General features: G+C 38.4%; 1 protein-coding gene across 1 annotated transcript in view; it reads left to right on the top strand.

Annotated features, from left to right (window-relative positions):
• The window catches only part of DACH2 (dachshund family transcription factor 2), a 260460-nt gene that overhangs the window by 33834 nt on the left and 199913 nt on the right, over window positions 1-26713 (top strand). The window contains exon 2 of the mRNA XM_030449038.1: window positions 9943-9981. Coding sequence (XP_030304898.1) covers window positions 9943-9981 — 39 coding nt within the window. The remainder of the gene's footprint in view (window positions 1-9942; window positions 9982-26713) is intronic.

The raw sequence follows: 26713 nt of genomic DNA, 5'->3' as shown, positions 1-26713 counted from the left end.
GTGGATTTGCATAACGAGCATGTTACACAGGGCTTGTGTTTACTTTAATAAAATTCTTCACTGGTTCACTCTGATTGTATCTGCTCTTGGATAAGAATAGTTTGCAGGGCAAAATGAATGAGTGGCTTTATGCATAATACAAGAGTATCAAATTAATCAAAATGTAAGGGGCTTTCTGCTTTTTAATACTAACTAAATGTTTTTCTTGCACCAGTTAGTTGAGTTTGCTCAAAAAAAAATAGATTGTGTGCTTTAAAAAAAGAAGAAAAAAATAAAATAAAAGCTTTCTACAGATTACCAAGCAGCTGGTATGGCAGTGTGCCACAGTTGGTACCATGCTGTGGTGTAGCCCTGTAGAACAACTAGTGCTTGATTAAGTAAAAACCTTGGGGGAAAAAATGCAGGTAGTATCTGGATTAGGGTCTCTACCTCTTCTTTTTTCCTTCATATATTTTGGATCCTCAGATCCATTGCTCGGAAGCAAAACAGGGTGGGCTGCTGCTGTCTGGTTTGTGAAGCAGTAAAAGGCTGCTTTCTGTTTTCAGTGTCCTGAGCCCTTCAGGCTTTTCGGTGATTTTATTGTTGAATTTTGCACAAATTGGAAGAGTATTGCCAAAATATTTTTCTGATGTATTCTTACGGCGAATCTGTCCATTTTGTAGTAGTTTGATAGTGCATAAGCAAAGTATTTTTATCTTCAGTATTAACATTTTTATACTGTCATTAATGTCACTGCTGAAATTCTGGAATAATGTAACGAATTCAGAGTAATTTAGCCTGGAATAAGGAACTTAGAATATTGATCTTTCTGGGTTATTACATTTGCTTTTAGAGGCAGATGAAGCATTAACACCTGAGACTGCAACATTGATCATAAGATTGTCACTGTAAAAAGCCTAACTGCTGTCAGTTTAGTTCAGAGGTAATATAAAGAGCAGCCTACCTTTAAATCAGGTGATTAACTTGCTTATCTGTGCTGGAGCTGGAAGAATGTTTCTACTGAATTTCAACAAAGGACAAATTCACAGATTCTGCTGTGACCATGCAGTAGGAGTTTGCCAGTGTTGGTGACATGAATTTTTCAGTCACTGAGCATTTCTCAGGTGGGTTCCCCCACTCAAATGATGAATACTCTGTCCTTTTCTTAGGCACTGTATTAAAACCCCATTTCTGAATGTAAGCTTGACGTGTAGGAATAGGGATTATTTTCAGACTGTGGGTTTAGGAATATTTGTGGTGTTCTTCCTGTGGAAAACTGACTTGGAAATGTTTCATGTTGCCATCCATTTTTTTTTGTTAGGGAAAAAAAGTGATGCTGATTTTGGGGTATCCAGTTGGGCACCTCTGGGGTGACAAGTGCTGAGAAGATACCCTTTGAAGTTCTTTTAAGTTCCCCATACTTCCCTAACTGCCTCTGAGAAGTTTTATTTGTTGATTGCAATAGAAAGAAGAGTTTGCATTTCTTCTGTTTAGATTGCTGTTCTTGGTAAAATACAAAAATTCCTGAAAACCCTTCACATCAGTCTAGGGTCAATTTAAAATCTGAGTAGTTCTAGAAAATAGAGATTTAAGGCAATCATGAGAAAAGTAAATAATGAATTTATGCAGTGCCTGTTCAGAAATGTAAAGAGAGCTGGGCATTAAGATACAACTCTAGAAGGCCTCTCCCACTCTCTTCTGGCATGTTTTTTTTCTTTCTTGTACTATGCCTTTTTTTGATAAATGAATTTATAATTAATTATCATTTTGAATGTGGCTCATGAGCAAATACAACAGAGGATTCATGATTTCCCTTCTTTTCTGTCCGTGAGGGTACCTGACAAGCTTTAAGGTTGGGTGTTAGACTTTTACTACAGCATTAGGTTAAAAAAACCCACAACAAAGTCTAATAACAGAATAAAGGCCACATAGGTTGTGTTTTAAATTTTTTTTTTAAGCAGTTTAGCAGAAAGCAATTATCAGAGCTCATTCTGGTGGCTAATCAAAATCATAAACCAAAACACAAAATAAAGGCTAAGTATGAATTAGTGCTACTGAAAAGATGCTCCCAAACCAGCTGTGCTTACATACAGCAAGTTACATTATTAACTACACCATTTCTCCAACCAGTATGTTGTCAGCACAGTGGAATCAAGCCTTCATCTTTACACATCATTTCCTTTCATAAGAGCTGAAATAATTCATCATAAAATAAGACGGAAAATAAAGTCATAGAAGATCCAGTGCTGAAAATGTGCAGTTTTGTTCAAATGCATTTGTTTAAAAAAATAAATAAAAAAAAAGAAAAATGAAAAAAAAAGAGGGAACTGCATTTGAAGAGTTTGTTTAAGAAGAAGTGCAGAGCTTGCTGTGAGATAAAGATGAAAAATGTAGGAGCGAGGTGGCGGTGCCGTTAGCCCTGCTGCTGGGGCTGACAGATCAGTCCACAAGTGGCATCAGGGCAGGGAGACATCAGCTTCAGTAATGGAGAGATGTCTGCTGGAAAGATTGCTCTATCACAGTGATGGGTTCCTCACATGTTATAAATCTGAGATTGTTCTTTCTTGCTGCAGAAATGAGCAGCTCTTTCTCCTTCCTCAAATGAAATGTCGGAGAGAGAAAGGAACAGAAATGAAAAGGAAAAGTGAGGAAAGTTATCTTTTTAACATAAATCTCTTGTGGAAACAGTATCAGACCCATTAGTGATTTGAAAAACAGCACCGTGCCAATCTTCTCCCTGCACATGGGAAGAAACAAGCTGCTTTATGGCATCTCCTCTCCCCTTCCCCTGCTTTTTTAATCTAGGAGCAGTAGCGATGGACTGCTCTGAATTCCTGTGTGGGAGGTGAGGTCCAAGGTGACAGGAGAAAAGGAGATCCTGGTCCTTGCCTTCAGACTGTGATGAGCAGTGACCAAGGTGGTGTTGTCCAGCCCCTAATGCCCCCAGAAAGAAGCCCCTGTGCAGCAGCTTCTGAAGAAGAGGACCCAAATTTGATACTAAATGTAATCCAAAAGCAGGCAGAAAAGTGGATAGCTCCATAGAGTGTAATGTGGTTTTCCATGGACAGCTTATGCTCAGCTGATTTGAGAGCTGTGTTTGACAAGATCAGTGGTTTTCTAACATAGGAAAGGATGCCTCTGCTCTCGGGGCTTCTGTAGAGCATGCAGGGTAGGAAATTCCTGGAGAGGTTGGTAAAAATGGGAAAAAGGATATAAAATTATTTCCTTTGGAATTATCACGCAGAGGGAAGATTACTGATTGAGCTTTCAAGGATTGTTTTGTAGCTGATTTATTAAATAATTTTTCTGATCATCCTGGCACAAAGAGCAGGGCTGTGGTAATGCAGTTTGCAGGTGACAAATGTGAGAAGATATTGTCAATATTTCGAAAGTAAAAAAAGGTAACTTGGTGACTTGAAAGACTGGAGTAAGAAATGGGATGAAAATGATCAAATTATAAGGCTAATTATTCACTGAAGAGACTTCAGAATTGGAAACTGGAGGGCAGACAAAATGATGTAGTTGATTAAAAGAAAAAAGACTAAAAGAAATCAAGAGACAAGTAAAAAAAAGCACCTGACTCTTATTAAAACTCAGATGATTAAAGCTGTTCCTGGCTTGGTTCTTGACAGTGTCCTGAACAAAGGCATCAATACTTGTGTCTTTACAGAAAGCTCTGCTCTTACTTTATTTAGATAATTCTTGTTACCTATAATGATATTATATAGAATGATGGACTTCTTACTCTCTTCTGGTGGTGGTGACTTGTTGTCAGCTTCCAGCTGGGGACAAGATGACCTGCTCCTGCATGAAGGCAGTGGAGAGGCTCTGGAAGAGCTTGTAGCACTGTTAAAATTATTGTAACTCAGCCTTAACTACTTTTATCCATCTTGTTTAATGTTTTCACATATGTTTCCTTACTGATTTTTCTTCCCTACTTAGGAATTTTTCTGCTTTCTCTGAGCTGTGTATACAGTCTCTTAGGCAACTGTTTTGTCATTGCCTCACCTAATGTTTCAGGTTGTACCCCTTGTACCCCTTCTCATTTGATCTTCCCTTGATCTTGTCTTATTTGTATTTATCTTTATTTTACATCACACTTTGTCTTTTTATTTGTAGGATTTGTATGTTCTGACTTTATTATGAGTAATCCCTCGAATCCTCTCTGTGCCCAGTGGGACTCTGGGTTGTGTTAGGGCATTGCACATCCATGGGCTTCTCCCTAAACCTTAGAGTCCTCAGTGTCCTCTGTTTTTAGGGGAGGAAGATTTTGTACTTGTATCTGTTTGGCAGAGGACCAGAACAAGCAAAGCTTGATGAACATCAGAAGTATCAGCTCTGTGTTGTTCATCTTAACCTTCTCATTTCTACCTGCCAAAGAGAGGAAGAAGTATTCAAGCTGTAGGGAAATGAAGGATGACTTCATTCAGCATCCCAGGAAGGTGAAGGCAAGGCCATGCTTTCCCAGGGAAGCTGGGGGTTCTTATGGCTGAGTTGGATGGGACATGGATCAAGTCACAGCCCTGGTTTAACAGGGACCTGGGCAATTTAGTGAGAGGGAATTGTAAAAGTTCCTCAGAGCCACCCAACCTGTGCATGGCAGTGTGGGGAGTGGAAGGAACAGACACAGCAAGGACCTCTGGGAATCATCCTGTCCAAGGCCCAGAAACATGTCCAGAGAGCTTTTGGGCATCTTCATTCTAACATCTTGGTCACTCTAGCTCTTAATTTCCTATATTTCTCTTTTTTCTTTTCTTTTAAATTTTCTTTTTATATACATATTTCATTTTTCATATTTTCAAGGAGTAACTACACTGAAGTATCTTGCAGTCAACATTGTAATGATTTGTAAAGCTTCTCAACAACAACAAAAAAAAAAGCCAAGAAGGCAAGGTCAGAGAAACCCTGTAAGAATGTCAGTGTGCATGCACACATCATTTTCCTGCAGTTCTGTTGTGTTCTATAGTCTTAGTTACACACAATAAAATAATTATTTTAGAAAAGCTGGCTTTGGGAAGTTGTGCTTTGTTGCATCAATTCATTGGTCATTCAGAAAAGTTCCAATAGTCTGTTCAAACTTTCAGCTTCTAAGCTGCCTGCCTACTGTCTGCTCTTCTGTGGCCACTGCTAGCCACATCTGCGAGCCACAGGACATGGGCCACAGGCTGCTATTTATCTTTTCTGTATGCCTGAAACTGATGAAAGTGGAGATGCCAGATGGATAAGTGGGTAAGAAAAGGAGTAGTAAACAGCAGTTTTCAATTTTTGTCTTTTTAGATGTTTGTTTTAAAAGCATTAGTCTAACTTCTGAGGTTTACAAACAGCTGGTGGTGTTCGGGTACTCCGGGAATAAAGAAGAAGATCTTTATCCTCTTGTTTGCCAACCTTTGTTGTTGCATTGTAGCTCTCTGACCAGCTTTGGGAGGTTTTCTTTGGGAGGTTTTCCTGCACTTCCCCCCAAGTTTGCAGGTTAGGAATGAAGAGTTGTCCTCCCATAAAGATGTCATCATCCTCAAGTGATTTAAAGTGCTTCTGGCCCTGAGATTGATGACAGGAGGCACAGTTTGTTGTAATCCAGGAAAAAGCACCATGGTCTTGTTGCCAGAATGAGGAGTCAGGGAACTTCAGTCTTGTTGCTGGCCCTGTAAATGATTCGTGCTGTGACCTTGGACAAATCACTTCATCTCTTTGTGCCTCTGATTTGCTGGTTGTGAAATGGGGATACTAATGCTCATGTAGCTTCATCAAGCCCAGTGTGAGGAGTGCTGTGTACAAAATAAATTTTCCATGAGGGGACAGCTTAAGTCTATAAATTCCACATGAAGTAAAATTTATCTGCTTTTACCTGAGTTGATCTTCAGTGGGAGCCTGGAAACTGAAGTGTGTAAAACTCTGGGTGAGCTTTCTCCATCAGTCTTGGTTGAGTTTGGATCTGTCCCTTTCCCTGCACTGGGATCAAACACTTCCCTTGCAGTGTACATTTGCCATTTAAATCCTCTGGAATTTCCTTGGTGTAGTTTTTGAATTTCTAGTGACTGTTAAGAAAGCAGATTTGCCCAATGGGCCAATTGCTGGGTTTTAAAGTACATACTGATTGTATAAACTCTTTTACTTGATTACTCTAATATGGGAATTGTATATGTAACACCCATATGGACCTGTTGGGAGTGAAAACCCAAGGAGGACAGGTGAAATGTGGCCAGATTTTTAAGCAGCTGTAACTTTGTTGATTCTTAGGGTCTTTGCTCAGTTTCAGCACCTGAGGATTTTCAGAAGAAAGGGTTATTGTTAGGAACTTCACAGTAAAGTGTGTGTTTGGCAGAAAAAGGTACCCCTGATAAAGCTCCCTTACCTGGTGAAATTGCTGCATCCGTCTTAGCTGTCTGAAGCTAAAATGTTTCTTCCCCTTTTGCTTTTTGCTGGTTCCTTACTGACTACTCTGTTGGAAGCTTGGAAGCTGTATTTTTGTTGTTTTTTAAATACATTCTAATTTTAGAACAAAATTCAACTCAGATCTCTGCCTTGTGTTAGCAGCTAGAGAATTTCCAGGATCCTCCAATTGGAGGTGTTCGGGTTTGTTTAGTTGATTTAACAGAAAGGATTGGGAGTACATAGGAATGAAATTAGACAGACTTTTTAAAGGATTATATCCAATTCTTAATGTATCAAAGAACTTTACCAGAGAATTTAACCTGATATAAAATTATTTTCCAGGTATATTGAGGGTTTTTTTTCTAGACTGTAGGAAGATTTTATTACCATTTAACCTTACCTTTTGAGTCTTTTTTTCTTCCCATTTTCTTTTAAAAGACATATTAAAAGGAACATATCAGACTGAGAATGGACATGACATTCAGGTTTAAAAACGGAGTGTTTAATGGAATCATGAATAAATGGAAACAGATTTGTCTGTCAAAAATTAAATAGGAGTATTCTTTGATTAATATCAAAATCTAATCTAAAATAGTTTTAGCTATTTCATACAGGTGACATCTGTGCTTAAATATAATTTCCTCTCCCTGTTCTGGCATGACTGTTAATTACTTACTCAATGTAGTTCAACATTTAGTTAATAAATATGTCAAGCTTTTACCATGGTGTTCTTTTTGCAGAGTTGTGAATTTGCAATTAGTTTTAGATTTACTACATGGTGACAGACAGTGCTGTATAAATAGAGGTTAAACACACAATTTACATATTAATTTCATGATTCATTTATTCAATGATTTATGTGGATATAGATTGTATTTAATCTCTGTGCTGTAGTTGTTTCAGGCATGAAGAGCAGAATCACCATCCTGGCAGAGAAGTAATGATGTCTGCATTGAGCTACAGAAAGCAAAGAGGGAAAAGAAGAGATTTGGAAACCAAATGATTCATTAATCTCAATACTTTTTGAGAGGCTGGTGAAAAGCAGTAATAGGCTTCTAAAGCTTGTATATCCAGATCCATAGGCATGCACATCCAGACACACTGAAGTGTCTGATGCTCCATCATGTCTCTACAGTAAGGTGTATTATTATTCAGTAACACTTTGTGCCCAGTTCTCTTAACCCTGGAAGGCAGGAGATCACTCACCATCTTCTTGTTTAGGGCTTGCACTGTGTGTGTCCTACAGTTGTTTCTCAGACTAATGGGCATGAGTGCTTAAAATTAAGTGCATGCTTATTACTGACTTCTTGAAGGCTATACAGCTGCTTCTTGTGGTCAGAACATTTGCAGTAGCCCTCTCTGTTACTACAATAAAACTCCAGTACTTTTTATCATTATAAAAGGGAGTTTAATGAGTATTATTTTATCAGGAAAACATGGATTTTTATTGCTAAGTTTTGTCTGTGTTACTGAAGGGAAGAGCAAAGGATTCATAGGTGAGATAAGAACTTCAGAAAACTCCATGCATGCTCCCATTTTATATTTATCAGTTATAGATATGTGGATGTATAAATTGGTAGAGGAAGCTCTTTATAAGTATAGTTAGGTTTATAACTACTTAAACTGACACACATGTATTTGACATTATGAATGTACTAACTTAAAGCATATTTTTGGCTTAGCGTCATTTTCCTTGCTGCCAGTTGTGAGCAAGTGTAAAGATCTCTGAAGTGAAGACAGATCTTTGACCTAATTTAGCAGATTATGGCTTTTAAATGGACTTGATACACTTCAAGTAGTGTTGAATTAAAATATATCTCCAGTTCTGGTGCTCTGCTGGTTCCTTTTCACTTGCAATCCTGTGTGTGAGTCCTGCCTCTTTCTCCTGTCTTGTAATAGAAGGGGGAGGCTCCACCTTCAGCCTCTGAGCCCCTCCAGATAAACAGGAATTTAGCAAAAAAATTGAAATAATAATTGAAACAAACCAGGGTAGTTTAAAACAGTTTAAGAACATGAAACAAAAAACGTAATTATTCCTTTAATTCGTTTGGGTAGGTGGCACATTATTAGTTGCTTTTCAAAAAGACCTTTTCCCCTAGGAATGTTTTTAGGTCCATCCTTGGCTTCCTTCTCTCAGGCCCTGCTGTGCTCCTGTGTTCACATGTATTTCACACATATTTCAGGAATAGTTTTTGGAGGAATACTTGGATTTTTAGTGGACTGAAAGCAGCCAGTGATTAGGTGAATATAATGTAGGAATGGTTCTTTTAGTTTGAGGTAACTAGGTGATGGAGTAATAACCATTTTTGGTCCAAACCACTTCAAAATTTAGGAGGGGGAAGAATCCCATTTGGCTGGAAGGAGTGTGGGTCCCTTCAGCCACTGAGCGGTGCCATCTAGAGTGAAATGAACCTTCAGGGTTCCTTCTGTCTTCGAACAGAAGTGAAAGGAAAAATTTATTTTTTTTTAATTAAATGTCTAAGCAGCTGCATTTGAGTAATCTGAGGACTTGAGTCTCGGAGGTCCATACTTTTTCTGACACATTTGTTCTATAAATACTTCAATGTATTTATGTAATATGCAGAAGTGTGCAAGCACAGGCGTTTTGGTGTTATTTCCCTTTACTAATCCTGGCAGGAGTTTCAGACTGGGTATTGAAGCAACCATTTCTGCTTTTTAAACTTGAGTCCCTGAAATATGTTAGTAGATGCAGAGAGCTGGAACCTCACTTCTATAGCCCTTGAAAGTGTAATGTGCTGAGTAGCTGACTGCAGGGAGCAGGTGTCAAACAATATTTAAATGACATTCTCAACAAAATAAATATTGAGCTGCCCTGTCACTTTGGTGGGAGAATAATCTGCTCAAAAAAAAAATCCCATTCATTGTAAACTGCCTCTGACATTTGTTCTTCAGGAATTATTTGCAGTTTATCTTCTGAGCTAGAGCCTTTTATCAGCACAGCAGTTGAACTGCTGTGCAAGAAAAAAAAATGGTAATTGAGTATTTTATCAAATGCTTCCAACAAAACGGACTTTGCAAGTCGTAAATGAAGATTAAAACCATTGTTGGCAGGGATGAACAAATTGGAATGATTTATTATCCAAAACATCAATATGTCACTGCTCAGAAATAAAATAAAAAGAAACAAACAACTGCCCCTCTTCTCCCCAAATGTGCACTTAGTCTCAGCCAAGCGATGGAAGGTAAATACATGTTTTAATTATTTGTGCTGGAGAGGCTGTTTAAAAGAAGAAAAACAAAAAGAAAAAAAAAAAAGAGAAAGCATCATCATAATGGCACAGCTGCTGTGGGACATTATGTGAGGAAAAGAGACAGTAATAAGAGAACTGTGTCAAAGGAAAGCAACTCTGAATGTGTACTTCAGCTCTCCTGATTACAGAAGGAAGATTAAATATTATAAATGGGGCAATTTGACAAAGTGGATTTACTGCTTGTGTTTAACACCTAAAGAGCCAGTGTTTTTAAAGGAGACTTTATCTCACTTGTGTGAAATAGCTTTGAAAAACAATAGGAGAGGAAAAACATGGTAACAGTGTCTTATTTATACCATATAAATAATTGAATTGCCAGGAAAAAAAGAGAAATGAATCTGTTAGGGGCTCTACATCAGTTTCTAATTACAATACAGAGGCCATGAGAAGAGTCTGACAAAGATGACAGGGTTTCAGAGTTGTGTTGTGTGTAGATGGTCATAAACCAGGGAGCTGTAGAGGTTTTGGGGACTTCCTCACCCCAGTTTAGCAACCCCCTTTTTATAAGGTGCTTGCTGTCTGTTCAGCAAGGAGCCCTGAAGGCTGTCAGAGTTAAGCAGCAAAGCCATATCCTTAATTTTTGTCTTTTCCTTAAAAACTTCTTTCTGTAGGCATTTTGCTCCTCATTACAGCCTGGGCAGCTGAGGGGATGCAGCATCGTTCCCGGGGTGTCCCAGCAGTTTTCATGCACACTTGAGCATGATCTAATTTCTTAGAGCTCCCAATCTCATGCAAAATACAACTTTTAGTTTGCCAAAGACTTGCCATTTGTCCAGATTTTGTACATGTAGCTTAGCAAGTGTGTGTAATCAGCAACAGCAGTAACCAGGAGGCATTTCCATGTAAGCTGGGCACTGGGAGGGGATGCTGCTTGGTGTCCCATCTTTTTAGTCTTCCTGTTTTTTTGTTGGCTTTTTGGTGGGGTTTTTTTTGTTTGGTTTTTTTTGCTTTCTTTGGTGCCTGTCAAAAGATGAATTTTTGTTAGCTTGATGTGAAGGTAGTGGTACCATTTTTAGCAGCACCAAAATCCTTTACAAAAAATACTGACCACAGCTTCTTTTTTTTTTTTTTTTTTTTTTTTCCTTGTTGTTCCTGCTCTGTGTGCAGAGCAAACTTCCATCTTTTTGCAGCCTGTTCCATAACATCTGAGTTGTTGCATCTACCACATTGTTGCTTCTGGGTAAACCTCCAACATCATAAAAGGAGTTCTAGATATTTTTCAGTACCTCACAGTAAAGGTGATGCTGGGAATTGCTTGCTGAATAAGTCCTCAGTATACTGTACATCATTTTTATTTGTTGTAATAAAGGTGGAGAGGCTGTGTACCATCTGTACAGTGTTGGGTAGAAGTTTGTTTAAAACATTATGTTCCAGAGCCATTTGGAGTTCAACAGAGATAATATTCCATCTACCCCAATTAAAAAAAATTATCTCCAGTAACATAATATTAAGGTTAGAAAGTAAAGCTCTTAGCAACTGGGCAAATGCCAAGTTTGGGAAATATGATCCTTTACATGCACCAGGTATTGTAGCTGTGTGGTATTTTTTTCCAGAAGCTGCTCTTCCACAGATTTCTGAGTTACAGATCATGTGCTCAGGGGAACCCATCCTGGATGGATGGAGCTCATCAGCAATCTCATAGCACCTGCACTTCAAGGAATTCTTGTGGATACCATGGAAAGGTCCTTGTTGGCTGCCATTCTGCTGCATTGTTTGGTTAAAGCAATGTCTTTGAACACTGGCAAAGACTTGCTGACTGAGGAACATTTTGTGTCTAACCCTCTGCATTTCATATCTTGTAGCCATTTCTGCATAATAAATTGGTGATATCAGAGAGTTGGAGCAATCTGACAGGTCTGAATGTGGTGATTAATCTCCACAGTCACCTTTTTTCTGTTCATAAGTTCAGTGTAACGTAGTTTATATGTTGATACAGGTTTAATTGTTATCTTCTGCCACTAGCTTAAAATATAGAGTCTAACATTATCAAATTAGCAAGGCTTGGGGCATTCTGTGATCAGTGTCAAAATATGTTATGCTGGCTGAATATAAGGTGGCTTTTGATTATATTTAGCTCTTCTGAGTCAACGTTTTGCATCCAGTTTAATATAACTGCATATGTAATAAAAGAAATACAATTAAAGTAAATTGTTTATGTACCTGTTTCTTCAATCAGCAGGTTTTTTGCTGGCCCCTGATGTCCCAGTGACCTTGAATTTTGAGCAACTAAGTAATAGTACCCATTAAACTTTATTACTCTTGTGCTACCCAAGCTAAAATAAAGTACAGGAGAAAACAGAGATATTCTGCAAGCTAAGTTGTTACTCACAATTTGAAGAAGTGCCTTATTCACCTTCTGAGTTAAATAATGTATTAGATGTGCAATAATTTGAGAACACATTTAGAAAAAAACCCCACAAACAACAAACCACTTACGACCTGATTTAACCAACACTGCTCATCTTTTGTGTGTGTGCTGAGTGGTATTTGGGAACTTAGATATTTTCTAGAGATGCCACCAGGAAATTATTTTTGCTTCTTTACAGAAGTCAGATTCTTTTTCCAGAATCTTCATGGCAATCATTTCCTTACCTGGAAGAAAATCTTAATTTGTACTTAGTGCTATGATGCCTGTAATGATCTAAGAGCTGTCCTCTTTATTCCAAGACTGGCTGCAAGAGTGCCAGGTTAGCTCTGGTTCTGTTCCTGTAAATTCTGAAAGAGCTGGACAGAATCTGTCAAATTTGGTCTCCTTGTGCATCCAGGTCTGCTGATCTCCATGGCATACTGCTAAGTCAGTCTAATATTAATTCTTTGTCAAAAAAAGGTGACTTTGAAGTAGGGCTCCCCAGGCTGTCTGGGAGGATATCCTTCTGTAAAGCAGTGCCTGTGTGTATCTTTCTCTGGATTTCAGGGTTGTTTGATCTCCTGGAGACAAAATTTATGATTATGCTGTTGGGCAGAAGGTGTCCAAAGCTCTTTACCCTCCTTGTACCAACAGTCTTCAGACATGAGTGACTAATTCCCTAAGCAGGTTTGATACTGAACCAGTTACCAGAAGCTGAAGATGTTCTCACATCCTCAGCTGAGCCTTGTTTTTCCAAACCCAGCAGGTTTCTTTTTAACAACATTCCAGTTGTGGACTTAATCTAGTGGAGATCATGGAAGAGAGTTAATATAGCAGTAAATGCTGTGAAAGTTCATTTTATTATGCAATATATGGATGAAATAAAACCCTGTGTGCCACGTTGCATTGCATTGTATATGTGCAATTCTTACCTTTTTTTTCTTTTCAAGGTATCCTTTTATTGACTGCCATAGGAAAAGAGATGCTTGTTTAGAGGGAGCAGATTTTCATAAAGAATCCTGTATTCTAGTGGGAAAAGCATAAATAAATCTGAGACACAAGTGCATCTGGGATAATATCAGGCAAAATAAAATAGTCCTCTGAGTCCAAGTAAAAATGCACTGAACAGAATATCTTGTGTGTAGCTGCTGTGAGAGGCTGTGGGGGTGCCTCTGTCTGTGATGGTGCTACCATCCCCAACAGAATTTTGGTGCTCACTATTCCTTGGTGTCCAGGTGTGTGCTGAGTGGTTCTGTGGATGTGAGAAAACCATCATTTTATTGTTTCTGGCACAAGCAAAGTTCCCTAAAGCTGAAGTGCCAGGACTCTGGCAAGCACCTGGGTGCCCAGAGAGGCTCTTTACCCTGGTGGGTTTGAGGATCAGTTCTCCCTTTGCACCCCAGGGAAACACCATCCAGAGGATTTGGGGACAGGCAGCAGGTACGTGCCAGAGGAAGGTGGGCAGTGGAGCTGTCAGCACAGCCCCTTCTCCCTGGGAGGTATTTAACCTCCTCCTAATAGATGAATATCACCTCTAATGAGACTAATAAAACAGCAGACCTGATTTCTGCCAGAGCAATGCTCTATGTCTGAAATGATTTATAGAGTGAAAAGAGACATTTCCCCCTTGTTACAGAGATCTTCTGCCTCTCTACTGCAGAATCTTCAATGTATTTCCCCAAAGACTTGTGTGGTGTCCAGCCTTCCAGAGGTGAACCTCTGTTCTGTTTTGTGCATCTCCCTGTAGTGTTTAAATAGGTTTTTGGTGGGTGATTTTCCGTTAGAGTTCACTGCTTCACTGGAAGTTTCATTCAACCAAAGGTCATTTTCACAAGTTGGACTTGACTACAAAAAGCCTCCAAAGTGGTGGTACTTGGCTCTTTTATACCCCTGTTGCATCCTAGCAAAAGAAGCCCTGGGAGTATGTCTAAAAAGAAAAAAATCTTACCCCAAACTCTGAATCAGAGAAGGAACTAGAAAATAATTTTTCTGTCTTTAACAGCAAGATCTCCTCAGATCACTTAGAGGTAATAATACTAAGTCTCTTCATTCAGGCTTCATGTGTTCAGGACTGCCTAGATTGCTAATTCATCTTTTTGTTTGGCTCTGGAGATGGTGTGGATGCATGTGCAGTGTGATCTCAGGGGGTTATCTTTTTCCCCCCTCTTTTTTGTAACTTTCTGATATAAAAGAAAGGACATAAAATTACAGTGTCTCTGTAGGTCTCAAGGGAGTTGTTTGGGTGTAGTATTTGTCCTTAGCAGTGAAAAAATCTGTACTTGTTCATCATTTCTGTTTCTCATTGGTACTGTAGAATGTCAAATTCCAGCTTTATACTGTGGCTAGGATGTGGCTGCTTCAATTTTATACATAATTTCATTAAATATATGGAGAATTTTCCTTCAGATTATGCAGGGAAAATGGTCATTTGAATTCATATTTTAAAGTTTTTTAGAGAACAGGAAGGCTTAGACAGCTAGAAACCTGACAGTAATGAAATCTGTGGTGAGCTTAGGAAATAATTTGTAAGATGTGGATGTGCTTAATAATTTTCTGCAATTAGGAGTTGTCTCAAGTCACATTTCCACTAGAGGACAAGCTACTCAGTGTTAACAGGAATACAAGAGATGCTTTTTTTCAATTAGTTATTAGGCTTTCTGAATTGGGAGGAAAAATCCAAAGGGAATGGAGGAGAATGACAACCCAATAGTTTGCCAGGGATGTTTGTGGTCTCCCCTGAGCATTGGTGTGTGTCAGCTCTGGGCTCTCCCAAAAAGAGAAGGGAGGAGGCAGTGATGAGAATTAGCAGATACAAAAATCTAATAAACTGTCTTTCCTGAGAATTTTTAAACTAATTTTTTAATTCAAGTCTGTAAATAGCTCCGGCAGGTCATTTATGGATAGCATGGATCAAAGCATTACACAAACTGCAGTTTGAAATGGAAAGATTTTTGTGGTGATCTTGAAGTCTAGACCTGAAGAGATGTCTAGATTTTGGGTATATTTTTATTTTGGAGATTTCCCTTTTCCTCACACACCCAATATGTGTTGTAATTTGAATAACATTCATTAATTTGTAATTTGAATAACTTAAAACAACAATATGTGTTGTTTTAAGAAGGGGTATGAACCTAAATCCTTATGTTCCATGCCCAAATCTGGGTCCTCACCTTCATGATAGCTTAATTACCCCAGCTGCCTCCAAAGAGAATTTTTGTTTTCTCTTCAGAGAAATAATCTCCAAGAATGGGTTTTAGTTAGAAAAGACTTTGTAAGTCTCCCATGTTAAAAGTTGGGTATTGGAGAAAGGTTGAGGCCCAAGGGAGGAGGCCGTTCTGTAGAGCTCCACCGGCAGCTCCAGGATTGGAGTTGGCGGGATTGGTGCTGCCAAAGGACTGGTTTATAAGGGCTACAAGGAAGGAAATGCTCATTTTATTAGTACCTCTAGTACCTTCATATTTTTGATTAATAGAATTGGTCCTGGCTGCTGCTTGAATGTCAAGTTGGAGTGAAAATTCTGCATTGCCTGTGAGGGAACAGTGAAGTGGGGTTTTACGGGAAACTGACTGGTTTATTTCTTGCCCTCTTTCTGTCTGCAGCAAAGTTAAAAGCAGCCCAGGAATGGGGTAAAGACTTTGTGCTCCTGCAGTTGCGCAGAGCAAGTTCAGAATGTAGATTATTTCAATTTTCAAGGCTGTCAGTGAGACAAAAAATTAATTACAAATAGGTAAAGATTTCACAAGGAAACAAACAAGGTCTTTGACATAAATTATATCCTAGCATGAAAATATTTAGAAATGTGTAATTATGGTATTTTGCAATGTTATTCAAATTACAATTAACTGGAGCCTCAATAATATTACCTCTTCTTAAGTGACTTCCCATTTTGAAATGTGTTCTTTTATCTTTATGTGCATTTTGGATTTAGATATCCTATTTAGGTATTTTTATACTCTTCCTTCAGGGATCGTTATTCTACTGCATCGTGTGCAGAAGTTTCAAGGTCAGCATTACTTGTACAGTTGTAATAGTCCCAACAGAAAGATAAATATATATTGACTAAGGCTGGAGCTTCAATTCTTTCAGTTGCTGAAGGTCAACAGCCCCTCTGAGGTGCTCTCCAACCTTCAGATGTCTATAGGTTAAATCACTGATGAATTACTGCACTTTCCTAAATGAAGGAAACATATTCTAGATGGAGGCAGCTCGTGGTATTGTGCCTGTTGACTGATGCAGTCTTGGAATCACTGAGAGGAAACACAGCTCTCAGACTTCATGGAAACAGGGACAAAACTGAACATCCAAATTTGAGGCATCAGAGCTCTAACAGGGAACAAAGTTCCCATTCTTTTTCATGTGAAAATCCTGTCCCTTGCATGCTGGCTACACTGGAACACATTTATGATAAAATCATTTTCGCTAATTCTGTCATTGCAAATTTGAAGTCTCTTTACAGCTTCATTTTGGGATGGGATTGGAGGCACATGGCCCCAGGTAATGAGGAAGAATGTCTTCACTGAAAGGGTTGTCAGGGCCTGGCCAGGGCAGGGGTGGAATCCCCATCCCTGGGGGGATTTCAGAGCTGTGGAGATGTGGTGCTGAGGGCCATGGGTTGGTGGTGGCCTTGGCACTGCTGGGTTAAAGGTTGGGCTTTGATGGTCTCAAAGATCTTTTCTGACCAAAACAGTTGTATGTTTCTAGAAATAATTTCAGTATTTTTAATTTTATCTTGATATTTAGAATATGTACACATGTAAGCATCCTTCCATAAAATTTAAATTAAGATGTTAACTTTTAGATATTCTTTTAAAACGACTCTGAAGTAGGGGTTGTTCCACCCAATTTATCTGCTGCAGTTACACTGTATCAGAAGATTCAGATTGAGCTGCAGCTGGTCTGGAATCAATAGCTTTATTTCTTCCTACAGAGCTGTGGATATGTATATATATGTGCTTTCCAATTTCAGGTATATAAAAAATACTTAGATTGGGATCATTTTTGTATTGTTATTTTTTATAGCAAACTTGTTTCTGAATACAAATTAAAAAGTTGATATTCTTATCCACAGTGTAAATATGTTATCCAATACAGACCTACAGAACTATGTGTTGTGGCCAAAAGTTTGAAGTTTAGGGGAAATGTTAAGCATCAGAATGCCTGGGATACTGAGGATTCCCACAACTGCTTTGGTGACTGATGGTCATGGGAACTGGTAATTGCTAATTAATTTTAAGACTTTAGTGCTTGACACAACAGTGGACTCAGTGAAAAATAGTGGTGACGGTACCCTGAGCTTCAGCTGACAATAGTTTGGGAATTTTTCCAAATATAGTTTATCCAAGCAGTTTCTGGACCTTTTTCCAACTTTTTGTTGTGCCCTTTATTCAAATTCCTTTTTATCTGAATTGCAGCTTCTGGGGTTTGGTTCAACAGTTTTAGGAAGATGTGTTGCTAAAATGAGGGAATGTGAGAGAAAGGAAGGTTAAAAATAATGTGGTATCAGCAGATAAATTAACACAGTTTTAAAAATGCATGAATTTCCAAAAGATCTGTGTTAAGATTTTATTCAATGTGAGGATTTATTGGACTTGTTGGGCTTTTTTCTCAAATGAAAATCAGTTCCCATGCAAATACATGAACTATTATAGAGCACTGAGTCCTGTGAAATGATGGAAAAAAAACTCTCTGAGCATTGGTAATGTAAATCTTTGATAAGGTTTGGTTTGCAAGAGTGCAGCCATAGGGGGAAATGAGGAAATGCTGAAACTGAAGAGTGTGTCAGCAGATAAGTGCAACCTTCCCTTTGGGTCTGTGCCCATGTGCTCTTGTCTCATCTTCTGACTCATTGGATTCTTCCTGAAAGATGAAGCCACTTTACAATTTAAGTGACAATTATGTATGACTACTGGAGGCTACTTAAAGAACTCCTAGCCCTGCTTCGTAGTTTAATATTAATTCTAGCACAAATGAGAAAGAAATTATCTGGCTACAAGCTTCATTTAGGACATGCTTCAGGTGTACCCAATCTGTGTGACCTTCAATTTACTGTAGAAAGCACTTGTTTTACTTTAATTAGAAATAGATTTCACTGTTGATACAACTTTCTGCCTTTAAAAGGACTTCACATCTTATTGAAATTTGATTTGATTTCTTTCTGAGGATCATGTTATTCTTGTCAGATTTGTTTTTTGGAAAGGGTGTTTTTAAGCTTTTTTTAATGTTAATCTTGAAAACTTAGACTGGTTGGGAAGAAGATCCCATTAAAGGGGAGGCAGAAGTGGATTTTGCCAATACGTAATCCTCACTCAGCTTCCTTTGTCCTCCTGAGCCACAGCAAAGGCTGCCAGGACAGGGAAGGAGGGACTTAGTTTGGTTTTCCTACTGCAAAGCAGTGGATGATGACCATGGTCGTGAGCGTTTCCATCAGCCTACAAGTGCATCCTTTTCTGGAACAGTGTCTGCAGAAAGTTCTTGGCTCACAGTACCTTTTTGGGATCTTTTTGGCACTGTTGCCCTTCCAATCTCAGTTTCACCAAGGATCTACCATGTCAACAAACCACGTTTGAGGTGATGTGTGATCAGGTGAGAAATAACTTATGCTGCATGTTCTTCTAGACCTGTGACAAATGGAGTTTCTGTTGAGTTCTGTGAATCTTCTGCTAGATGGTCCAAACCAGAAATGGATCCTTATGAATATCACTGCATAATTCTTTCTGATGGGATCTTACTGAAGTTATCAGTATTGATTCTAAGCATATTACGTTTTGTCTAAGAAAAAATGGACAGGAAAGGGGAAAAAAGTAAAATAAAACAATTTATTGCTTTAAAGACCTAAATGCTAATAAAGAACAGCAAACACTCCTTTAATCAATCAAAGTTGTCACTTAAATGCAGTACCTTGGGCAGAGGATAATGCAGTTTGGCAGAATTTTCACTGCCTTGTAAGTACCAAATATAGATTAATATATAGTTCAAAACACTTTAATTTTTAAACTCTTGTCTTTCTTCTTCACTGCTGAAAAATTATTCTGGAAAAATAAAGAAACTGCCCTGTGGTCAAAGATAGTCTTAACTACCTGTCAATCAAAAGGAGAAGTTTGTTGAGACATTTAATTACAAGATAATGTAGTCATCAAAATCTCGTTGTGGTAACTGACAGCTCATTTTGGACTGAAGGCGTTCAGCTTCCTCCCCTGAGGTCAGAGATGTTCTGAGGTTAACATAGTAATGACAAGTCCTTTATTATCACATTATGACATTGAAAAAAATTGCAATTATACTAATAAATTAATAACAGTAATAAAATGACAGTCATAATTGCATAATATACATGTTGTCAACGGCATTTTTGTTACATGGTTGGAATTCATATTTTATCTGCATATCTTGGGCTGTATTAAATTTTCCTGATGCAGTGCAGGCATGCAGTGTGTCCTGCAATGTTCTGAAAGCCTGAGCAGTTGGAGTAACTGCTCTGAATGAGGCTTTGAGGCATATCTTGGGTTTCACTTTTACAGATTAAACCCCAAAAATAGTGAAATGGAAGAATCACACACTCAGGTCTAATGAAATGTTAGGACTTGGTTTTAGCCTTTAAGAAATATAATGTCTTAGCAGCTGTAATATTGGATAAAAAGCCTGAATTAATTAGGCATGAGCTCTTAAACTGCTGTTTCTCAGTTCATAAAAAGAAACTTTGAACCCCCAAAGACTGAAGTTGAAGTGTTCACTGTAGCTCAGTATGGGAAGGGGGCAGTTGGTACCCTCTTGCTTTCTGTTTTCACAGAGTGGGATTTAAACAGCACCTTTCTCATTTTACTTCCAGTGATGTCAAAGTCTCTGCTGATAGAAGAGGTGCAGTGTTTTACCCCATGAACTGGTGGTGCTCCCCCTTTCCAACAGACAATGAATATTAATTTTCTGCTCCGAAAACAGTAAATTTTACGGCATTCTCTAATTCAAAACTTGTTGAAAGCTTTGCTTGAGAGTGGGGGAAAACTGCCTGAGTTAAAGATGATGGTCTCAAGGTATTGCTGGTTTTGTTTCCATATTTCTATGTTGTTGAGTTTCCATGATGCTGTCAGAGACTCACAGATACCTTCCAGTATTCATCCATCCATTTAGTTTGTGGGTTCCTTTGCTGGTTTTAAAATCAGCACAAGAGGCCCAGAGTTTCACCCATTTATCCATCCACACTCAGTGTTCTTCTGGTGCTAATGCAGTTTGTTCTGGCATAATGCTGACATCTCTCTGTCAGCTTAAAATTAATAAATGTCTCGTACACTTGCAGTGGGGACAAGTGTGCTTTGTCCTTCTGTCTTCTGAAGAGCTCATCAGAACCTTTGGCTCACTTGTTATTTTGCCCACGTTTTGGTAACTGCTCTGCTGGTTGTTGTGAACAATTTTAAAGTGATGATGACATCAAGGCCTTTCATCCTTTCCCAGGTACTGCCAAGAGCATTGTTCTGACACACTGTGTTTGTGTCAAAGTGTTTTAAGCTCTAACTTCTTGTTTTCTTTGTGCTTCTGCATAACTTCTTGTCTCCAGTCCTCTTGTTTTATTTCCCTTTTCCAGCAGTTTGAGAACATTACCACTTTTTGTGACCTGCAGTTGTTCTTTGGTGACTTGGAATGAGGTTAATTCTTGGCTTCAGTTCCTTACCCAGCCCTTCTTCCTTCTACTCCTGGTCCTGTGTTCTTCCCCCCATAGATTCATCACCCCTGTTAGAGGACCATCTCCTAGCACACTGTGTGTCCACACTGCATTCTGCAAATGCTGAAGGGTTTTTTCCATGTGAGCTGGAGCTGTAATTTCTGACTTCATGGGATTCACATTCTGACCAGTGCAGCTGAGGTCTCTGAAAGAGTTTAAACTGGTGAGAAACAGGGTGCTGAGGGGAGTTCAGTGACAGGTTGTAGCAGGCTGCTTTTTTTGTTCCTCTGTGTTGGTGAAAATATATTTTATAGTTGGAGATAGACAGCAGCAAGGTAAGACAAAAAGAATTCATATGAGATCTAGAGGGAGGGACTGTTTGTTCTACAGGACTCCTGGAAAGACAGCTGCAATTTGGGTTTAGGGTTGTGTTTTTTTTTCTTTAAATTAAAAATTTATATAACTTAAAAAGGAAATAAAAACTAAATCAGTTGGAACTATCATGGAAGTTGCAGAGGAGGAGTTAATGTGTTCTCATGACTCATAAATAAGTTTCTTGGAAGGGGTCACTAGCATCTCCATGAAGTGTTCTACCTTTTGAAATAACATGTTTTCCTCTGCTTTCACAAGTCTAGGATGGACGCTGACACTAGATGTGGAAAATTTTTATGGCAATTCTTAGACATTTTCAGGACAGGAAAACATTAACTGTATGATAATGCTGCTAGGAAACAAGATCTTAAGATACTTAATATCTTAATGTCAGCCTTGCTTTGAAGCAATAAACTGTAACAGAAAAGTTGTGCAATGAACATGTAGCCTGTATGAAAGCTAATTCTGCTCCAGGCAGAAATTTTCATTTCTTTCCTCTTGTTTTGTGTTTCAAGCAGAGCATTTTGTTGGGTGGCATCTGTCCCATGCCATTCCTTTTATGCCTTGTGTGGTGTGTCACCTCTTGGGTACACTTCAGAAAGATCACCATCTGTGTGCTGGGGAAGAAGTGGTTTGCCCCTTCATCCCTTCATGCTCAGAGATTCAGCTTTTCCAATACAAGCACAAATGTAATACAACAGCAGCCAGACAATAATGAATTGCTTCTTTTTTTCATGTATTTGCAAGGAGTCTGTAAAGCCAATGGAATATTCCACACATCTTCTTTTTTAATTTTCTTTTTCAAAACCCTCTTAGTTAAGAGTTTTCTTCTTTTCTTCTGAAAGATGTAATGTATTCTGCAGGAGGGATCTATAAATGAGCCAGAGAGGACAGCTTTAGCTGTGGCAGAAGGCATTTTACTTGTGTGGGATCCTCACTCTGTCCTTCCTGAAGGAAGCACAGTCCAGAAACAACTTTGTGACATTACTTGGTTGGAAATGAATGATTTACTGTCATACTGAAAGACTAAAGGTGTTTTGGTTTATTTTTGACCCCTGCTTAAATAAGAAAAAAAATAACCAACCAAACAAAAAAACCCCAAAAACCAAAACAAAAAACCCCCAAACAAACAAAATCAAACCTTAAGCTTAGAATATATTGTAATTAATGCTCAGTTTTTATTTTTATTTTGACATATTAAGTTCTTTTTATGACGTGATACTTAAATTTTGTCACTTCCCCTAGCTGAACACCTTCGCATGAAGTTTTTCAGAGGAAGATGCAGAAGTTTCTTTTTTCCTTTTAATTTTAGTAAAAATTATTTTTTATTTACATAGTATCACAGAGACCAAAGAATTTAATGTCAGGTAGTTACATGAGTTGGAAGGATGCTAGCTGATTTACTTGATGATATTTAGCTCCAGATATTATAACATGCTCAAAAAATAAAAATTAAAACCAATGTTTCAGTGATCTTTTGATCTAGCTGCATGAGCCATATTTCAAGAGTTCAGGTACAGTTTACACAATAAGATTTGTGTTTCATGTTCATCTGCATTTCCCATTCTCTGGAGACTCTGATGAATATCGAAGAAGTAATTCAGTTGAAAACATTTTTCTTGAGCAATGGGTAATTTGTGAACTTCAGGGGAAGTTATTTTTTAAAATATATCCATTATTCCTAAATTTACTTTGTATCAGTAATGATTTCCTATTCCAGCAAAAGTTAAATTCAAATCAGGGGTGCCTGATACCTCTGGCTGTATGTGAAAGTGGATTTAGTTTTTATCTCATTCATGGGACTGCTGCAGAAAATACATGAATGGCAACTGGAAAAAACGTGGAAAAATGGGACACTGTTACTTGAAATTTGAAATGCTGATACAGATAATACCAAGACAACTGTTTCTGAGTAGAAATAATAGTATTTAATAGTTTTTGAATCTGTGTCAAGGAAAATAATATGTCACAGAAGTTTCTAATCCATGGCCAAAATGTTTGGGCCGTGCTGAATGGAAGTTTTGTGAGAAACAGCTAAGAGTTAAGTAAGTATAAAATCCAAGAAATAGGTAAAGGCAGCATCCTGCCCCACCCAGGGGCAGTCAAGCCTCCACTTCCACTCTCTCTGGGTAGCTCAGTTGGTAACCAGGGCAGTGGGTAGGATCCTGTTCACCCTGAAGTGTGATTAGTTTCTGCACTGTTTATAGTTTATTTCTTGGTTGAGTTTTTTTTTGTTTGTTTTTTTTGTTTGGCTTTTTTTCAAAGGAAGAAAATGTCTTGCTGGTTTTACACAGACCAATTCTTGCAGTTCTTAATTTCCCAAGAAAAGCAGTTAGCAGTTAAAAGGGACACTGCAAGAGTCCTCGGTGTGTTTTGTAAGAGAGAGCATGGCCAAGGCAGATAAGCAGAAAAGCTTCACCCAAATTTCAATAGCCAGAGTTTTGCAAGCTCTGAAGAAATCGAAGGTCAGATGCACCTATGGGTGTTTGCTGATACTTCACTACTTTTTCCTCCCAGTTACTTTCCCTGCACAGTGTGGCTTTTCAGAGTGTGCTTTGATTTCACTTGTGGAATTTCTTCCACAAAATATATTCGACACTTGCTTTACATATTCAAGCTTAATATGGTAAAGAAATTAACCTTGCATGGGACTATTTGTCTCGAAACATAGAAGACTGGAAGTTTTATTGCTGGTATTTAAATCTACAGATAGAAGAGTTCTGTTGTAGGGAGAAACCAGTTGTTTCTGTCTAAAGTTTTATCAGACTTCTGAAATCAGTGGTTGTTAAACTCACAATCCAGAGGTTTTGCAAGTAATTTTATCATAGTGTACACCATAGAGTGTCCTGTTTTCTGTTCTGATTTTCTGGTCTTGAAAACATATAGAAAGTAAGATCTTAGAGTATAAATTTGAATTTGAATGAAATCAGGCATAAACCTCAGAGTTTAGGAGCTTGTGTATTTGAAGGTTTGAATCTCATGTGAATGAATTCCATGATGCCATGTTTGGACTGTTACTTGGAATACTATTACTTTAATGCTTACATCTCAAAAGAGAGGTGAAAAGGCTTTATACATTAATATATATATTAACATATATATATATAATATATGTATATATATACATATGCTGGTCCTCTTTAAAAAAACCAAAAACCAAAACCAAAACAACAAACAAACCAAACCCCACATTGCTTCCCCTATTTTTACTAAAAAAGTGGAAAGTTACTTAGTTTAGTATTATCCTTATTGCTTGTAAACTTGGTTTTGTTTCTCCAATTTTCTTCAGTTCCTGCTGTTTGAAGCTGAAGTGTTCCTGGCATTGCTGGTTCTGTGTTCACAGGAGTCACTTTAGCTGAAGTAAAGCTTTCTTTATCAGGTCGGGGGGGAACAGAGGAACCTTCTGCACAAGACATTTCAAAATAATCTGTTTTGTGCAATTCTTTCCCCATCACGTTTCCCATTTTTTTCCATGTGAAAAAAACCCCAACATAAAATCCCTTTATTCCCACTTGTTACACTTGTGACTTATTTTATCTTTGTTACCTACATTCCTTTCCACGTGATCTTAGTCTTCCAGGATCCCCTTTTGTTTCACTTTCTTATTTAGTTTCATTTCATTGACTTCTTTCCTGTTCAATCCAGACTGTCCTCTATTTACAATGACCAAGTTTTGATGATAGTGTGAATAGTCCTTGGGGGACACCGAGAGGATGTGGAACCCATGGACAGGACTCTGCAGATGATGGAAACACACTTGGCTTCTGGAAGGGGAGCAGGCAGCTGCTGTAATCACATGCAAAACAGAGAAAATAAAACTGAAAGCTTTAATTTCTGAATGTGAAGCTTAACACTTCATGCTCTGTTTTCAGCTTTAGTTTTCAGAAACGTTGAGAGATCATTGTCAGAATCAAAACTGTTCCAACATTCTCATGAGGAAGCAAAATAATTCTACTAAATAATGTGAATACCTTTATTTCTGGAAGGAGGAAGACACAAAAGAAACCAAACCAGAATGTATAATAATCTCTTTTGTTCCCCCAATCAACACTGCTCCCCCCCTCCTCTTTTTTCCTCGGACTTGTTTTGTGATTGTAACACAGTCTCCAGTCAGCTTTTATTTGAGTTAGAAGATGAGGATATTATATGCTTTTCCATAGCTTTCAAGTCATTCACCTCTAATTTTTGAACTGCAATTAGGAATAAACTTTTTTCTTGGCCCTACTTTTCTCTTTGCATTCTAGGGTAGCAATTAAGAGGACCTGTGTGAAGAGGTTACCATTTTATCCAACTCTATTACTCTGACTGATGGAGCTATTAGATCAAGGCAAACTGTAATTCTTTATTACCTGCCTGGCTCATTTCTGCACTTTGCCCTGGAGAAGAGCTGCATAAAAGATCAGGGTGTTATTGAAAACTCCTGAGCAAATATTGAACAAGTTGCTTGCTCACTCAAGCAGTGACAGAATTTCAGGGAAAAGTAAGGTGGGCATATGAGTAGTGCCCATTTTGGGGGAAATCTGTGGTGAGAACCTGCTGGCCTGCTCTGCTTGGAGTAAGATGGCTTTGGGGAAGAATAGCTGAGAACCCTTTCTGTATGATAAATACGCTTATAATTAGTGAGATCATTAGCATGGACACCATGTACTTAAGTATTCACAAAGAAGTCTTTAAGCTAAGCAGTTAGCTTCACAATGAAGGAAAGAGACAAAATGAATTATATACAGCTGAATAAGCTTTTCAGAATCTCCAAGGAGGTGACTTGTCTGTTGATGGCCAGTGGGGGTCGAAGAGTGAAATAATTACTTAACAGCGTGTAAACAATGTGAGATGTGAAGTGTGCATTTTTTTCCTTTTCTTTTTCTTTCCCCCCTCTTTTTTTTTTTTTTTTCATTGAGAGAGTTTCTTGTTGCGATGGCTCCACTGGGACGAGCAGCAGAGAAATTTGATTAAATGGATGCGTGGGGTCACGACCCTGTCTAAACATGCTGCAGCTCTCAGCATTAATCAAAGAATGTTAAAAAAAAATTCTGACCTTGCTGCATATGAGTATTGGGGAGCTCTGAATGCAGCTGGAGATGGATGGAGGGCTGTGTGAGCGGCCTGCTTACAAAGAAGAACAGAAGAGGAGGCAGGTTTCAAGGACAATGGCAACCCATCATGTTGTTTCAGTTCATGTTATGGGATTTTCATGTGATGATAGCCCATCAGCAGCATTAAAGTTTGCAGATCCCATTAGAATGCAGTTGGGGCTCCACCTTTCTGTTCTTAACTACTGCTGCTTGAATCCTCCATGTGGCAAATATTGATAGCTCAGTGACACACGTGGTGCTTGTGGGTTCAGAGGATTCTTGGCCACCTCCCTATAGTTAATGGATCTGAAAGCAACTTTCCCCTGTAGGAGTAGCCAGGATTAGTGTCACTTTTACTGGTTAAGTGTGTGTTCTTAAAGAGTTCTTGTACCACCAGGGTAAAAAGGTCTTGATTTTCACTGAGCAAATAACCTAGCGATTGAGGTTACAATAAATCAGAAAATGAGATGTGGCTGTAAGTCCACAAGTTGTTTGATTTTGGAGTTATTTCTCGTATTCTGGATGCCTACCTGAAGCCTCCTGATCATTTTATTCAGCCCTCAGAACCAGCAATTCTTACTGAAGACAGTTATCGAGTTATCAAGTGAGTCAAGTCTCATTAGTGTCCAATTTTGAAAACAGTCCA

This window comes from Calypte anna, chromosome 4, assembly GCF_003957555.1.
Source record: "Calypte anna isolate BGI_N300 chromosome 4, bCalAnn1_v1.p, whole genome shotgun sequence".
Taxonomy (NCBI): Eukaryota; Metazoa; Chordata; class Aves; order Apodiformes; family Trochilidae; genus Calypte; species Calypte anna.
This window is presented reverse-complemented; position numbering and strand designations above follow the sequence as displayed.